The sequence below is a fragment of the Ictalurus furcatus genome, chromosome 26 (genome assembly GCF_023375685.1).
Source record: "Ictalurus furcatus strain D&B chromosome 26, Billie_1.0, whole genome shotgun sequence".
In the NCBI taxonomy this organism is placed as follows: domain Eukaryota; kingdom Metazoa; phylum Chordata; class Actinopteri; order Siluriformes; family Ictaluridae; genus Ictalurus; species Ictalurus furcatus.
Window position 1 is genome coordinate 16,396,517 of NC_071280.1, and position 17,150 is coordinate 16,413,666.

The window sequence follows — 17,150 nt, forward strand, 5'->3', positions numbered from 1 at the left end:
GAATAGCTTTGGATGGCTAGGAAATGCAAGGGCACAAAATGCAGGTCTCAGTCAGCTACAAGTAAGCCCCATTGTGGCGATACCAACTGTACTACCCTGGAGATTCATAAAACCATCTGAAGATACAAGATTACAACGAATAATAACAGAGAATTCTAAAATAGCACCACAAGGGATAATAATTCAAAACTATATGGACCAGTATCAGGATAAATGACTCATATATACAGATGGGTCAAAACAGCCTTTTCATTCCTCGGTATGAAGTAGCAGACAAAAAAGGGGCGACCGATTATTTATCAGTGTACACTGTAGAATTATTAGGAGTCCTATTGGCACTGCAGTGGTTGGGAAAAAAATCATCAGAGCCAAGATGTTGCTATAGCTTCTGAGAGTCTATCTACACTATCAAATATACAGTCTGGGAAAACATCATCCAGACAAGACATTGTCTACTAAATACTTTATCTGCTTCTCATACCTCATGCTAAGGGGCTGAATGTTTCCTTCTTCTGGGTTCCTGCTCATGTAAAGATAGAAGGAAATGAAACTGTGGATGTACCGGCAAAATGATTAATAAAACATGAAACAGTTGATATACAAGTACCATTAAGTAGAGCAGAGATCAAAAGCATTATAAAGGGACACACACACATAAAATATGGCAGGAATGCTGGGACACAGCTGACATCTGTATACTATACAAAAACAAGTAGGCACGAGTGTGAGGCAGGGCAGAAACCCAAAGGAAGAGATGATAATTACTCGTCTTAGAATAGGTCATGCTGGCTTAAATCTAGCATTAAACAGAATAGGAAAACACCCCACTGGACTCCGCACACACTGCAGTACACAAGAGACGGTAAAACACGTTCTGTTAGATTGCAAAAGGAGGAAAGAACTGAGCTAGAGATGCAGATTGGAAAACAAAACATGACACTAGAGAACTTGCTGGGGAAAACATCTGGGAAAATGCACGGTCTCCTAATAAACTATCTAAAAAATACTGGGATAAGTGAGAGACTTTAGTAATCTAGTAGGAATGTCTAGTATATAGTTATTTACCTCTTTATTTTATTTCATTTTATTTATGTATTATTATTATTATTATTATTATTATTCCATTTTATTTCATTTTTTCTGCCAATCCACTGCCCACACTCCAGTCCAGTAGGTGGCGGTAAGCCGAAGAGGTTACATGATGACGTAATCCTGGTCATAGTGTACAGCTGTTCTGCTTGGTTTTCCACTAGTTTCTTTTGAGTTCATCCAAGTTGAAGTGTTAGGCAGAGAAAGGACCGCTGTTCAGGAGAAAAATCACCTTTTTGGGGCCAAGACACAGCAACGGGTCATTTATATCCACATCAACCGGTGAGTTACAGCGTGACGCATGAAACAGGAAATGCAGTTCATTCGTTTATTCGTGTGATCATCTGTACATGACAGAATAATCTCTTCGAGAGACAGAGAGGGACAGACAGACACACCAACACCACCAACAAGAACAACAAATGTATGGATGGTCAGTTTATTATAGTACAGCTATAAAACTACAGAAAAAAACCCCTGAAGACATGACGGGGGTTTTTTCTTTTTCCTCAAAAGAATTCATATATCGTTACATTGTGGCACGATACTGACATTGGAGTTGATTTTACTCTATTAGAGATTTGAGTGATATAGATTACCTAATACTGCAGAAGGATCATCACTATTATCATCACCTGAGCCAGACTTCAGAGAGAGAGAGAGAGAGAGACCCAGAGAGAGAGAGAGAGAGAGAGAGAGACACCCAGAGAGAGAGAGAGAGAGAGAGCGACCCAGAGAGAGAGAGAGAGACGCACCCAGAGAGAGAGAGAGAGAGAGAGAGACCCAGAGAGAGAGAGAGAGACGCACCCAGAGAGAGAGAGAGAGACGCACCCAGAGAGAGAGAGAGAGAGAGAGAGAGACCCAGAGAGAGAGAGAGAGAGACACCCAGAGAGAGAGAGAGAGAGAGAGCGACCCAGAGAGAGAGAGAGAGACGCACCCAGAGAGAGAGAGAGAGAGAGAGAGACCCAGAGAGAGAGAGAGAGACGCACCCAGAGAGAGAGAGAGAGAGAGAGACGCACCCAGAGAGAGAGAGAGAGAGAGAGAGACCCAGAGAGAGAGAGAGAGACGCACCCAGAGAGAGAGAGAGAGAGACCCAGAGAGAGAGAGAGAGAGACGCACCCAGAGAGAGAGAGAGAGAGAGAGAGAGAGAGAGACAGACACTGACACCCAGAGAGAGAGAGAGACTGACTACTTGGCTGTTTTCCTCATCATTTTCTTTTGTGCTTTTGATCTGTTGATCTATATAATTTCATTTAAAGATAAACACTTAACTGTACACAATTAAAATCAAAATACTTGACTGAAGGTTTATCAATACATTAATTGTTTTTATATATATATATATATATATATATATATATATATATATATATATACACGTATATACATGTACATACACACAGCAGATTTTGATCAGTTCCTATTTTCCCCAGAGTTTTTTTTTTTGTGGTCAGAAATGGCACCTGACCTTCCTGACCAACACCCTAGTGCTAGAATACTGCGAAGCATAAAACGCAACCAATACAGAAACCAGTACTAAAAAATTCATAGTGTAATAAAATAATGCATCTCTTTAATAATAATAATAATAATAATAACGATAATGAAGCACTTTGATCCTTTTCACCAAAAACATACTTTCTAGTTCGGTGCCCAGACCTAACCACAGAGTCCTCTTTCCTAATGTCACAGAGGCACGAGAAAAGGAAGAGGTTAAAAGCTCCAGTGTTGTTCGAGAAACACTTGGGTGAGCAAACGAATAGCCGGAATTCCCTCTTTAACTGGACCGAAACACTAGTGCGAAACGTGAATGATCAAATAAAAACAGCCAGGCATCGTCACACTTCATAGGTTTTATGTTATAGTTTTTACGTCGGCGCACTGAAAGTAAAAACAACAGGTTTTTTTTTTCAGCACCAGGACGACACACGCCGACGAGAAGTTTGTAGGCGTCGTGGGGAGCATGGTAAGGTCTTGCAGTGTCTCTTTGGTTCGTTTTAAAATAAATTCTCCCTAGCTTTTATTTTTCTCAAAATCTCTTTCTTCTCCAACAAAGGCGGGGTCTCCTCCATCACTGCCCCCTTCATCCTCTTTCTCTTCCTTCAATTACTGTCCTCCTCCTTGTCCTTCTCCAGCAGCAATGCCCTTCACACCTGGGAACTGTCCTGTAGACCCGCCCCCCATCCAACAGCAGTACGTATGACTCCACCGAGCAGGTCCGAGTGGTTTAATGTGGAGTTTCTTTATGAGGTGGCCTCCTCTGTGCTGATATTCTACACCATGAGCTACACCACAAGTACATTTCACGACTCATCAGTCAGAATGAAAAACACTCGAGCATATGACGTATGACGCAATCATACAGCGGTTACCGAGGGCTGTGATGTGCTTCCTCCACGACACGTGAAACCAGCTGACCACACGCGTATCAAAGTTCCTTCCTAAGGCCTAAGGAACGACATTTAAAATCCTGAACTGAATTTATCCGTCGAACTGCTTCCTGCACGAGAGGTTCGACCGGGAGAAGAATCGATGTGGGGTTTTGTGAGAGGAATTGAAACGGTAGAGCGTGTTTTCTTTCCGTGTGAATTCGTACGTGAATTTTTGGCTTCCATTTCCGAGTTTCAATCTGAAGACGTATCGCGACACCGTTTGAATACGATTAAAGCTGGGGTGTTTTTGAATGATAGGAACTTAGAATTTTTGATGAACTATGTGATTGTTTTAGGGGAACACTTTATCCACAGATGTAAATACTTATAGATTATGTGTTGTGTATCGAAGGCTCCCTCAGGAGGGACTTTTTGTGGTGAAGTGCAGTTCCGGTTTGAGTCGCTGCGTCATGGTGATCTGTTTTGGGGAGGGGGATTTGGGGATTTCCAGTCACATGGCTGTGGCATCGTTGGGATTCAAACTCGCAATCTTCAATTTCAAAGCTTACTTGTTTATTTTCTTTATATATATAAATATATACCGCTGAATCAGAATCTCCAATTACAGTGATCTCTCTCTCTCTGGGTGTGTCTCTCTCTCTCTCTCTGGGTGTGTCTCTCTCTCTCTCTCTGGGTGTGTCTCTCTCTCTCTCTCTCTGGGTGTGTCTCTCTCTCTCTCTCTCTGGGTGTGTCTCTCTCTCTCTCTCTGGGTGTGTCTCTCTCTCTCTCTCTCTGGGTGTGTCTCTCTCTCTCTCTCTCTGGGTGTGTCTCTCTCTCTCTCTCTCTGGCTGTGTCTCTCTCTCTCTCTCTCTCTCTTTCTCTCTCTCTCTCTGGGCGTGTCTCTTTCTCTCTCTCTCTCTCTGGGCGTGTCTCTTTCTCTCTCTCTCTCTCTGGGTGTGTCTCTCTCTCTCTCTCTGGGTGTGTCTCTCTCTCTCTCTCTCTGGCTGTGTCTCTCTCTCTCTCTCTGGGCGTGTCTCTTTCTCTCTCTCTCTCTCTGGGTGTGTCTCTTTCTCTCTCTCTCTCTCTGGGCGTGTCTCTTTCTCTCTCTCTCTCTCTGGGTGTGTCTCTCTCTCTCTCTCTCTCTCTGGGTGTGTCTCTCTCTCTCTCTCTGGGTGTGTCTCTTTCTCTCTCTCTCGCTTTCTCTCTCTCTCTGGGTGTGTCTCTTTCTCTCTCTGGGTGTGTCTCTTTCTCTCTCTCTCTGGGTGTGTCTCTTTCTCTCTCTCTATCTCTTTCTCTCTTTCTCTGGGTGTGTCTCTTTCTCTCTCTCTCTCTCTCTCTCTCTCTCTCTGGGTGTGTCTCTCTCTCTCTCTCTGGGTGTGTCTCTTTCTCTCTCTCTCTCTCTCTGGGTGTGTCTCTCTCTCTCTCTCTCTCTCTCTCTCTCTCTCTCTCTCTGGGTGTGTCTCTCTCTCTCTCTCTCTGGGTGTGTCTCTTTCTCTCTCTCTCTCTCTCTCTGGGTGTGTCTCTCTCTCTCTCTCTCTCTCTTTCTCTCTCTCTCTCTGGGTGTGTGTCTCTCTTTCTCTGGGTGTGTCTCTCTCTCTTTCTCTCTCTCTCTGGGTCTCTCTCTCTCTCTCTCACTCTCTCTCTCTCTCTCTGGGTCTCTCTCTCTCTCTCTCTCTCTCTCTCTCTCTCAGGCCTGATGATGATGGTGATTCTGCAGTATTAGGTAATCTATATCGCTTAAATCTCTGATAGAGTAAAATCAAGAATCAATCAATCATGTCTTCAGTGTTTTCTGTAGTTTTATAGCTGTACTACAATAAACTGACCATCCATACATTTGTGTCTGTGTGTGTGTGTGTGTGTGTGTGTGTGTGTGTTGCAGATGGGGCTATAGGGAACGTGCCGATTCAGGTAACTCCAGATCCTCACTTTTTACAAAACTGTCACAGACAATCACTGACAAGTAGAGATGCATCAGTACTGATACTGGTGTCCGGTAGCAGTCTGATAACATTCTCATTTACTATTTACACACACACACACACACACACACACACACACACACACACACACACACAGACACGAGGACTAGAGAGCTTCACATCTGATTACTGATTATTTGTTGGGATACTGAATAATTGACGAGCTCTCTCGTAGGAAGTTTCCGGAGCCCCCACGCAGGAGACATGCACAGATGGTGAGTCCACTCAGGGTCCCTCGTTTACGCCACTACAGGGACATTCTCATGGCACACACTCGTATTTTACATACAGCTACATGTTTGTTTGTTTGTTTGTTTGTTTGTTTGTTTGTTTTTTTGCAATTCTTTCAATAACTTCTCTGTGAATTTCTTACATAACATTTCTTACATGCTGTATTGTAGTTTTATTAAAAAATAAATAAATAAATAAACCCCCGTCTGTCTTGTTTCAGAAGCAGAGAAGGTAATTCTGGAGAATGCCGACAAGGTCAAAACACACACACACACACACACGCACACACACACACACACACACACACACACAACTTTTACATTTAAATATTAACATTAATATTTTTGTTAAGAACTTGTAATTGAGTAGGGATATGCCTTCAAGCTAATTTTACATTTGGTTCTTTTAGTTAAAGGGGTCATATGATGCTTTTGAATGTTTTCACAAAGGGATTTATTCTATCTAACAGAGAACACCGCTCCAGACCCGCCTAAAACGCCTCGATCCGAGTCCAGATATTACTTCCGCAAACGTGTACGTCACAGTTGGAAATATCGGCATAATCCCGCCTTAATTTTTTTATTTTTAATTAATACATTTTTTTTATTTAAAAACTGTATTCTAAGTCGCTTCAGGACATAAAGTTATCACAGTGAAGACCGCACGTTAAACCGTTACAACGTCGTATCTGAAAAGGATGAGAGAAGGAGTCTCCGGTGTCAGTAACGGTCAGTCACCGCTCACCACTGTGAGACGTTCTGCTCAAGGCGTGTTCGCAAAGTCGGTTCCGCTCCATCATCCGCATTTCCCGAATCCGACTCAGGCTGGAACTGATCCGGTAAGACCCACGACATCGTTAAGTGTGTATATAATCGCTTTAGAAGCCTGGGAAGCTGAAGCTTGTGATTATGGTAAGGGGCGTTACATTTCTGATACACGCTTGAGGTTTTTGGCTAATCACGACGCGTTGGATCGGCTGGCCAATCGGAGCACTCTGGGTTTTTCGGAAGGATGGCCTTTGGAGAAACCGGAACTCCGTCAGAGCGTTTCAGACAGACTGGGAATAAAGGTACTATATGAAGAATAACGTGAAGCATGTTAACCTGTTCTCTTACACCCGATAAACAAAACTGAGCTTCTGTCCTGTTGCGTAAATTAACAAGTCCGTCTTGTTGACGAACTGAAACGCGGTCACTTTCCCTCCGTGTAAACAAACACACTTTATAGTTTCCTGTCAGTTTCGTCATTCCTTTCTGCATCGCTGACCCATCAGCCTTCTCAGGATTATAACTCGAACACGATGAGAATATTGAGGTAATAAAACTAGTCACGGTTACAGCAGGCCCGACGAGCGCCAATCAAATATCTTACGAGGTTTTGATGAAAAGAACAAGTATGGGTTTATTTAGATTTTTGGCCTGGCGCTCTAAACGTGACATTAAAAGCAGGGAGCACGAGAACTGTTCGTCATTTTGATTGTTTCGTGTTCGCAGCTGAATGAGCCAGTGCAGGAGAGCAGAGATGGAGAAGGGGCGGGGCATGAGGAGGCGGAGCAAGGTGATGCGGCCTGCGCGGGAGGTAAAGGAGAGCCTGACGTTACCGCCCAGTGACACTGTAAGGAACTGCAATATGTGTGTGTGTGTGTGTGTGTGTGTGTGTGTGTGTGTGTGTGTGTTATACACAATAACACAACTGCTCTGGTTGTGTTAGAGTGCTTTTTCATATTACACTACAGGAAATTGAAAAATAGAGGCCGCTTTTAATAGTGCCAAGATTTTATATATTACTTCTTGACTATATTTCTATAATTTATTTCTTAATTATAAATTGTTCTATTATTAATGCTGTAATAATTGACCATCCAAAAAAAAAAAAAGACACAAGCTGCAAATTTCTAGTGTGCCTGCAACTTTCAATCTTCTATCATAATCAAGTTTCTCTCTCTCTCTCTCTCTCTCACTCTCTCTCTCTCTCGCTCTCTCTCTCTCAGGTCTGGCTCTGGGTGCTGAATTTCCTGCTTAGTTAAGTCTGCAGTAAGGATGAATGAGACGCCAGGAGCAGCCTCCCGTGCAAGCTCCACCACTTTACTCCACTACACGAGTACTGTGTGCTCTGTAACCGATGCTGCCTTGAATGCAAATGGATATTAAGGGATGACTGATGAAGGAATAATGTGCGTTTCCTATCCCTCAGTTCGACTGAATGAAAACTAGGTGTGTGTGATACATGTAGGTGCGTGTGTGAAGTCTGTGAGGGAGACGCTTTATTATTATTATTATTATTATTATTATTATTATCATTATCATTATTACCCTTTAATAAAAATATCTGCTTGGAGAAAAAAACCTCCAGTCTCGGTTTTGTGTCCACTCAGGCTCTAAACGAAAGTGAACCACTAACATACAACCAATCAGGACAAGGATGTGGTCTCGCCTGAGTTTCAGGGGCAGTTTAGCCGAAAGATCTGAACAAAATCACTGACACCACTTTTAAGGCTATTACTAAATATAGATACTAGGATAAAACACACACACACACACACACACACACACACACACACCATTTCTTTTGGTCAGTTAACAGAATAATAAGATTGGGTTAGGCTATCGAAGGGACTTGACTATGATTTAATATATTTAAGAACATGCAAGCTCCGCACACACAGGGCCACGCTGGGAATCGACCCCCCGACCCTGGAGGCGTGAGGCGAACGTGATAACCAAAAGCCACCGTGCGCCCTTTCCTTAATGACAATTTATCGGAAATAAAAACGGCGAAGAAATAATAATTCCAATATTATTAAACGATTACTTATTGTTTGGTCAGAAATCTTCAAGGTTGAATGATTGATTTGTTTGTTTGTTTGTTTGTTTATCTATTTATTTAGCATTAAAATGCTGTCTAGTACAGTGGCGATATTAAAACAGTGTCGATTTTTTTGGTCATTTGAAATAAACAATAAAAAAAGAAATAACAGAAACGAACTAAACTAGAAACACTTGTGCTACACCACGTTAACACCAACCCCCCCCCCCCCCCATTTTTTTTTCCTTTAACGGAGTGATTGATGGATAGAGACACGGCTTTGGTGTAAATTCTCAGAACTAACGGCACTTCAGGTTAAAGCCCTACAGCGACCCAGCACGTCCTCTTCAGTAACGTCAGGTCCTAACAGGCACACTAAATTACAGAGCACGTATATATGTGGGCTTGGAGCGTTTTCAGTGTAAGCGATCCACTGAACTGCGTGCTATGAGTAATCGGCCTTCAGAATTCATTACGTTGATAAGGTGTCTCGGACGCGGGTTGGATTTAAACTTCAGTTTCCACGACGAGGCTTTTTTTTCTTTCTTTCTCCCCCCGTGGCTGTTGGTTAAAGGCCACGAAACACCAAGACAACACATCTGTAATTTGTATGTGTAAAATCGGTGGAGCTGACCCTGGGGCTCTGTTTCAGCTTCTCTGAGCTGAATCGTGTTTGATTTGAAAAAAAGCTCTAACGCTGGTGTGAGACGTGAGGACGGCAGCGATAGTTCAAGCCCAAAAGCAGAATTAACACAATACTCCGGTCACAACAATGACAAACACAAACGTGTGTGACGTTTTGCACTGGAGCTAAGAATCTACTGTAGTAAGGGAAGATTATAGCCTCCGGTTTAGCATGATGCTAACTGCATGTCTCAGAGTTGCTAAACAGTCTCCTGTGCACTTAATTCTGTGCTTATGACTGCGACTTCCTGTTACAGTCCTACGCACAGAACTTCCTGTACTTCCTCTTCCAGGCCACATCACACCAGTCCGTCATTGATTATTTTACTGTAACAGTACCACCCCTCCCCCCACCACCCCCCATCCCCCCCATCCTCCCCATCCCCAAGTGTATTATTCCTTATTTAACTCTGTTGTAAAAACGTCGTTTTTAATCAGCTTCTAAAATCAAGCCCGTCCTCTTTCTAGGTCTTCAATAAACCGCGGCTCGGTTTAGCTCGGTTTATTGCTCTCCTCTACAGTGAGTACAACATGCAGCTGTGAGGTTACTCACTGATACCCAGAAAAGCTCCACGTCAGCCCTGTGGTGTCATCCTTGTGCTAGCTTCCTGTTCTCTACAGAATCCAGTTGAAAGTTGAAGTCGGTTTAGGAAGCTCTGAATGGTTTGGTATATCTGTATCCGTGAGCCGCTGGGACGCTGCTCTGCTGCTAGGTCGCGGAGGTCCTCGGAGCAGCTGCTGATCTCGGCTGAAGGTTAAGGGGGACTGTGACTGCAGTGACTGTGCGGAGGTTGGTTTTTTTGTGTGTTTTTAAAAAAATAAGTAGTTCCTTCTTTCCTCTATTTATATTTCTTTCTGTTATTGTCTATACCCATTTTTATTCTCTTTACTTGCTCCTTTTTTTTGTGATGGTAACTATGTACAGCAACTTTCATTGTTTTAAATGTGTTTTGTAAATAAATTACTTACTTGTTCCTTCCTTCTTTCCTCCCTTATTTCTTTCCTTCCTTGTTCCTTCTATCCTTCCTTCCTTCCCCCTTCTTTACTTCCTTCTTACTTAATTCATTCCTTCCCCCTTCCCAACTTATTTCCTTCCATGTTCCTTCCTTCCTTAATTCTGACCTACTCCTTCCTTCCAAATTCCTTCCTTCCTTACTTCTTACTTATTTCCTACTTCCTTCCTTCCACGTTCCTTACTTCTTTCTTCCTTACTTAATTCTTTCTTCTTACTCCTTCCTTTCGTTCTTCTTGTTTACTTAATTCCTTCCTTCATTCTTACTCTCTCCTAATTCCTTCATTACTTACTCCCTTCCTTACTTTCTTTCATTCTTTTCTTCCTTCCCCCATCATTACTTCTTTCCTTCCTTATTTCCCCATTCCTTACTTCTTTCCTTATTTCTTCCTTCTTACTCCTTCCTCCGTTCTCCCTTCCCTCCTCATTCCTTCGTTCATTCCTTCCGTAATTCTTACTTACTCTGTCCTAGTTCCTTCCTTCCTTCTTTCTTTTCTTACTTCTCCCTTCCTTCGTCCTTCCTTTCTCCTTCCTTTATTTTTCCTTCTTTCCTTCCTTCCTCCTTACTTTTTCCATCTGTCCTTTTTTCCTTCCTTCCTTCTTCCTTCTTTCCTTCCCTTTGGAAACACAATTTCCTTTTTTAGAATTAAAAACACACACACGTTTATGCAGTCAAGAACATCATTTATTCAACCAGTTGCTCTTTACAAACTGTTTTTTTTTTTTTATTCTTTATAATGGAAAAAGAATCTGTAGTTAACACATGCACATTTTGCCAGCGGGCTCTGAGGGGTCTCTAGCTGAAACAGGGGCTTTTCCTGAAAGCGCAGGACACAGGGATCCACTAGGGGGCGCTAAGACTAGAAACGTCTCAAACACAACTTCTGCAGCTCAGAAAAATTCGGAAGCATAACGAAGCAAAACCCAAAAAAAAAAAGTAATTAAAAACACAAGGCAGTAAGAAGTGATTAGTTTCGACTGATGTTATGCCAGAGTGGGGATATTTAGGTAGACACTCCATGTCCTACGATTTAACCTATTTATTTATTTATTTATTTAAAAAACGTCCACTCTGTAAGCAATCTCTCATCGTCTGTAATATTAATACTGACTTCGGTTAGATTAAACACACCTCCTGAACTCACGTCAATCTTCCATTACGATGGACTGAAAAAAGGACATTCTCCATAGTGTTACTCGTGTGATATTTAAGTGCATTTCACGCTAAGTGCATTCTGCCTCATAAGGTGCTTTCAACAATTCATCAGCCAACAATTTCTTAAAAGTAGCCTGGCTCTTCTAATAAAGAAAGGTGCTTTTTTTTTTTTTAATAGTTTTATTTTAAGGTCCACGGTTCCCTTGGAGAGAATCTTCTGGACCGTACCCTGATAGAAAAGCATAAAAAAAAAAAAATTCGAATATAGTATAAAATCGTAGTAACAAATGAAAACAAATAAATTAGAAAGAAAAATAAAATTCCGCCGAGCTGCTCGATATCACCCGGTGTCCTGCGTTTACAGCAAAACCGTTCGACACGCGGAAGCCGATCGGAAACATTAGCATTGTTCCTCCACCGACTACGATGGCGCGTGCTGGTACTCGCGGCCGCGCGGAACCTGTGACGTGACCCCACGGAGCCCGGACGGCCACATTTCACTTACACTAGCAGTAGAAACAGAGAAGCGGCAGAACAGGAGAGAGATCGGTATGGCGTAACAAGAACAAGCTTACAGACAAGGATATTCTGCTCAAGAGGAAAAATAAAATATAAAAGCATCGTTTTCGGGGCGGGGGGAAGGGAGGGCGGGAGGCAGGATGTACGACAGGGTAAGACGGACGTCTTGTACAACATCTCCAGTAACGCAAAAGAAGGAAAAAGGGAAAGGGACATTTTGCCTTTACATTTTTTTTCAGCATTGAACAATAAAAAGAACTAAATCACATCCATTTCCTGTAGTACTATATTATATATTATATATATATATATATATATATATATATATATATATATATATATATATATATATACACATACATATATATATATATACATATATATATATACGGCTTCGAAAGATTGAAAAAAAGGTGGACGAGGAAAGATGGGGCGAAAAACTTTTTTGTCCTTGTTTTTTTTTGTGTTTTTTTTTTTAAGAATCATGTTTTACAAGATGGACTCTGTGAACAAAAGGCACTTTTGAAGGGAACAACCTTTAAATGCTGGCTTAGTACTACACTACACTAATCACAAGCACTAGGAAGGGGGCATTTACATTTTGGGTGGGGGTGGGGGAGGAGAGAGAGAGAGAGAGAGGCTTTGGGGTAGGGGTAGGGGTAGGGGTAAGGGGGTGGGGGAGTTGGGGGGTTTAGGTTTGGGATGACGCCCATCTAAGTTTCATTCTTCCGCATTCTCTGGAACGTTCCTTGTCCTCCAGGAACCCGTGTTCACATTGTCTAAAAACTACAAGAACTTCTACAAATACTCAATACAACATCTTTCAAATCATCACAAAGGCGAAAAAACACTTTTGCTGATTAATTACGCAGCTCCTTAATTTACAGTCGACGAGTCGATCCGTGACGAAATTGAAAAAAAAAAAAAAAACCTAAACAAAACGGGGGTTTAAAAAAAAAAAAAAACGAAAGAGCCGGACAGAACCGGCTCTCTGTGCATCGAGACGTACGGTCGATACGCAGAATTAAATACGGTGTTCTTAAAGGTTGAAATAAAATGCCTTTTTTCACAAACTGGAGAAGAACGAAACCCCGACCCCAGCGAGCACACCAAAGAAGAGAAGCGACGCGTTCTCTAAAACGCATCGGAAGAGAAAGTATATTATTCTTTGTAATAGAGTGAACCCACGCGATCCTCAAGCACAAGGATCGTACTATAGTGTAATACACTGTTTTGTAAAATTGTTCATTCCACCCTTCCTAATAGTTTAAACAGAAAAATATTACAAAAATAACATTAAAAAATAAAAAGATAAAGGTAAATAAACGGGGAAAAGAAACACCCAAAATTTCATAAAGATTGGGATACTGTTCATGGCCCTTGAGTTTAGAGTCCAGGACGAGAGGACTTTTAAAAAAAAAAACCCAAAAATGTTCAAATTCTCGTACAGACTCACAGGTTTGTACCCTCGGCCCTCAAACACCTCGCTCTCTTTTCCCCTTTTAAATACTTAACGTTGCTATTTTTAATGAGTCTTGTACCGTGTACGAACGACGTTTGGTCATACGGCGATATTATTTCATGGGTTGTGAGGACTGGTTCGTTTTTTGTTTTGGAAGACAACTGACTGGGGTGAAAGGTCAAAAAATAACTAGACTGCCGTATTCCAAAGAAGAGCTACTATACATATTTCCATATATATACACAGCACGTACGAGTATGATCTTTAATGTCTGGATAATATATATTTATAAAGGCGCTGTTTCCAGTCTTCTGGCGCTTGCTAAGCCATGATACATAACATATTGTACATTAATTCTGTAGCTTATACACGACCCTGAATTCAATGGCAGGTTGCATAAAGGAAAGAAAAAAAAAAAAAAAGAAAAGGGAGGCACTTTGCTGCGCGGATTGGAATCGTCAGGGAGGGGGCGGGGCTAACGGGAAGGAGAATTCTCTGATGTGTGACTGACAGCCGGGCAGTCCAGTTATTTTGTGATGTCAGCGGGATGCAGATGTGCACAGTGTAACGCTGTTGGCGGGTTTGTTCTTTTATTCACATTGAGGAAAAGGAACGGAAATCGTGAAACGTTGGACGAAAGGGCGTTTTCCGAATAACATAGTGCAACGGACAGTGTGTGCGTGCGTAACGACGGCCTTGACCAAATCCGTCTATACTGTAGTGCAGAGAAGAAAGAAAACAATAAAGTAAAGCATGCATGTGATGACGTGATGTCGGTATTATCAGTCCGTACAGGATTTCGCCATACGGGAGGCTTTTTTTCGTGATTGTTGCAGCAAAAATTGCTTGATTTTGCGTCGGATCTTTAAAAAAAAACGCGCGCTACTATTTGCGCATTTTTTGTGCTTTTTTTAGCGCAATCGCACGGAATTGTTTCGCGGCGATGTTTGTTGGTAAACGAGACCTGTTAGCTGTACTCGTGTTCGACGCCACGTGAACAGAAGAGGGCTTCGGCTGAATGCTGGATTTGAAATTTGAAAAACCGCAAGCTCCGAAGGATATCGCGCCGCTCGACTTGGCGTTCACTCCTGCGATCGCGAGATGGCGAATTCCTCGAGGGACTGTATTACGAAAGCCGCTCCTGACAGGAAGCGAGCGCTGACGGTGCCGTAGGGAAGGACGCAGCGTTGATGACGGAGCCGGAAAAAGTCATTGAGAATTCACGAGTGTCACTGTAGAAATCGTACACGATACTGTTACTACTCTGGAAAAAAGCAAACCTGAAAGACGCTAAACTCTCATGCGGTTAATTCTGTAAAAGAAAAGAAGAAAAAAAAAAAACCCAGATGACACAAAATGAAAACCGGTTAATAACAAACTACTGCAAACCAAAACAAAACCCACTTTCAGCAGAGAGAGAGAGAGAGAGAGAGAGAGAGAGAGAGAGAGAGAGAGAGAAAAGGCTTTTTTCTGAAGATTTCTACTGGTGTTCATGTGGTTGCACTGAAATTGAAGTATCCACAGAGAAACAGTTACTGCTGGAAGTGGTGCAAACTATTTTTTCCTTTTTTTTTTTCCTTTTTTTTTTTTTTACGCACGATGGTTGGTCATTAAAGCTGAATTTGTGCATTTATAAAGGCTTTACAACACCATTTTCGATAATGCGTCTCAGTCTTCGGTTTATTGCTAACAAAAACCATGTTTATTAGTGTAATTAGCTGATGATGTCGAACGTGTCGAGGTTTGTTGTACTGTATGTCGTGGGCTACAACCTCCCCAAGCATGCCTTATCCCGTTTCGTGTCGAAATGTGTCGTTTTTTCCCCCCTGCGCTGCTAACGTGTGGGTGTGTCCCGAACGCTAGCGGAGAGCTGTTCCGTCACGGTCGCCTGAAAAACCTGAAAGGACATACTTTGCGGTAGCGTACAAATAGAAGCGTCGGCAGAGAGGAGGATGTCGTATTTTTGTACTGTTGTATCCCGATCGCTCGCTAGTTCTGATGCTAATTAGTGGTCGGGTTTTGTTCTCGTTCCCGTGTCAAGTAGCGGGTCAGTTTAACTCTGACCACGCCTGGAATGGTCTAGCCTGACAGCAAGACGCCGAACTGATGCAACATGAAATCAGTCTGCTTTTCCCTGTTCGTTGTGTTTATTCGCAGAAAATGGGTGGCTACACGATTAAAAGAAATGTCCGTCTCGCTCTCGAAGGGCGAGATCTCGACAGCGACGTGACAGCCATCCGTGGCCTGGGGTTAAGAGAGTAAAATTGGCCGTAGTGTCTCTCTGGGTGAGACAGGTGCTATGCTATGCTATTTCTCTCTCTGCTGTCAGTCAGAGACGCTAGCCAATTGTACGCATCTTGCGAGCTCATGTATGTAGAAGAGGGAGGATAGCGTTTTCCTCCGAGCGAGTTAAATGTCACATAGCGTGAGCAGCAGTTTGGTATGGAAGCCTGTTTCCGCCACGGAGGGAAAAAAATGAAAAAGGTAATTGTGATTTTATATCTCACAATTGCGACTTGTCTCAATTTTGGGGTTTATATCTTGCACTTCGGACATTTTTTCTCACAGTTTCCCGAGTCAAAATTGTACGATATGAACTCGCGTTTGTGAGAAAAGAAAGTCCGAATGGCGAGATTACGAAAGACAGAATGGGAGTTGCGTGACACAGCTCTAACTCTAGCTGTATGTAGCTAAAGCTACCATTTCCTGTTCATGAACACGAGCGAACAGGTTTTCTGTGCTTTTTCAGTATTGAAATTCTGCTCTACTGCTAAGTGCGATTAGCATTCTAGTGTTTGGGACACACCCATGATTTAAGAATGTCAGTCATCAGGATGGACCAACCTAAAGCGCGGTGTGCCGGGGAGCCGTTTGTAGTTCTTGTCCAATCAGATGCTTGAGACAGGCTTGAGGATCAGGTGCAGCTTGATATAGAGCATGTGGATGACCCCATCCGGGTTTCACCCTTTGCTTCGTTTTCACTGAAGGTAAAATATCTGAAAAAATAAATTGTTTCATTTCAACAACCTGTGATGGACTGAAAGCAGAATGGTTTGGCCCCGCTGTATGATTGGTGGACGATGTAAAAACGAATAAAAACTAAAGGATGAAAAGATTGGTCAATACTCAGGTCATCAGTGCTTCTTATAATGAAACTTCTTCTTCATTCAGAATGGAATCAGATCTGTTTCCCACTCGTGCTTTTTGTGTTGCTGTTTTCCTGGTTTCCAAATTTTTTTTTTTTCTTCCTCTTTCCAGTTTCAGATTTGCAGAATCATGCAGTTTTTGAAGACTCATATGGACGTTGTCCAGATTCCTGGTTCGAGGGCTCATGGTGAAGGTTTCGGGGTGCTTGCAGGTCTGACTCGGTCAGGGACGAGGGGGTTTGTGAGTGATTAGCTAATAGCGGTCCATACCTAGCTTTGTGTTTCACGTTTCAGCTACAGACTTCGGATCTGTGTGTGTCAGTTGGATCTTGTCAAAGAAACCAAGACTGTAAAACAGAGGGAAATGCATTGATATTAATTCATGCTGGTGAAAATATACAAAATGACTACATCATTATTATTTCATTTCATGTACTTCAACAGACTCAAAAGTACCAAGAGCTAGTATCACAAAAATACAGATTAGTGTATATATATATATATATATATATATATATATATATATGTACACAAGTGCAAATCACACATCACATTTATTTTCCATTGTTCCAAAATCCTTTGTAAATGATTCCAAGGAATAAACATGCAGGGTTACAAAACAACTGCCTTTCATGATGTCAGCCAGGCATTCTTGGACAATATGATATAACATTATTATATAAAATCTGATT

General features: G+C 42.1%; 1 protein-coding gene across 7 annotated transcripts in view; it reads right to left on the reverse strand.

Moving 5' to 3' along the window:
• Positions 1-12,276: 12,276 nt before the first annotated feature.
• nfixa (nuclear factor I/Xa) overlaps positions 12,277-17,150 on the reverse strand; it is a 116,419-nt gene continuing 111,545 nt past the window's right edge. For all 7 annotated transcript variants that reach the window (XM_053615553.1, XM_053615547.1, XM_053615551.1 and 4 more), the window contains one exon: positions 12,277-16,805. Coding sequence is in view for 5 of the 7 variants with exons in the window: in XM_053615547.1 (XP_053471522.1) it covers positions 16,791-16,805 (15 nt within the window). In the remaining 2 variants the exon portion in view is untranslated. The remainder of the gene's footprint in view (positions 16,806-17,150) is intronic.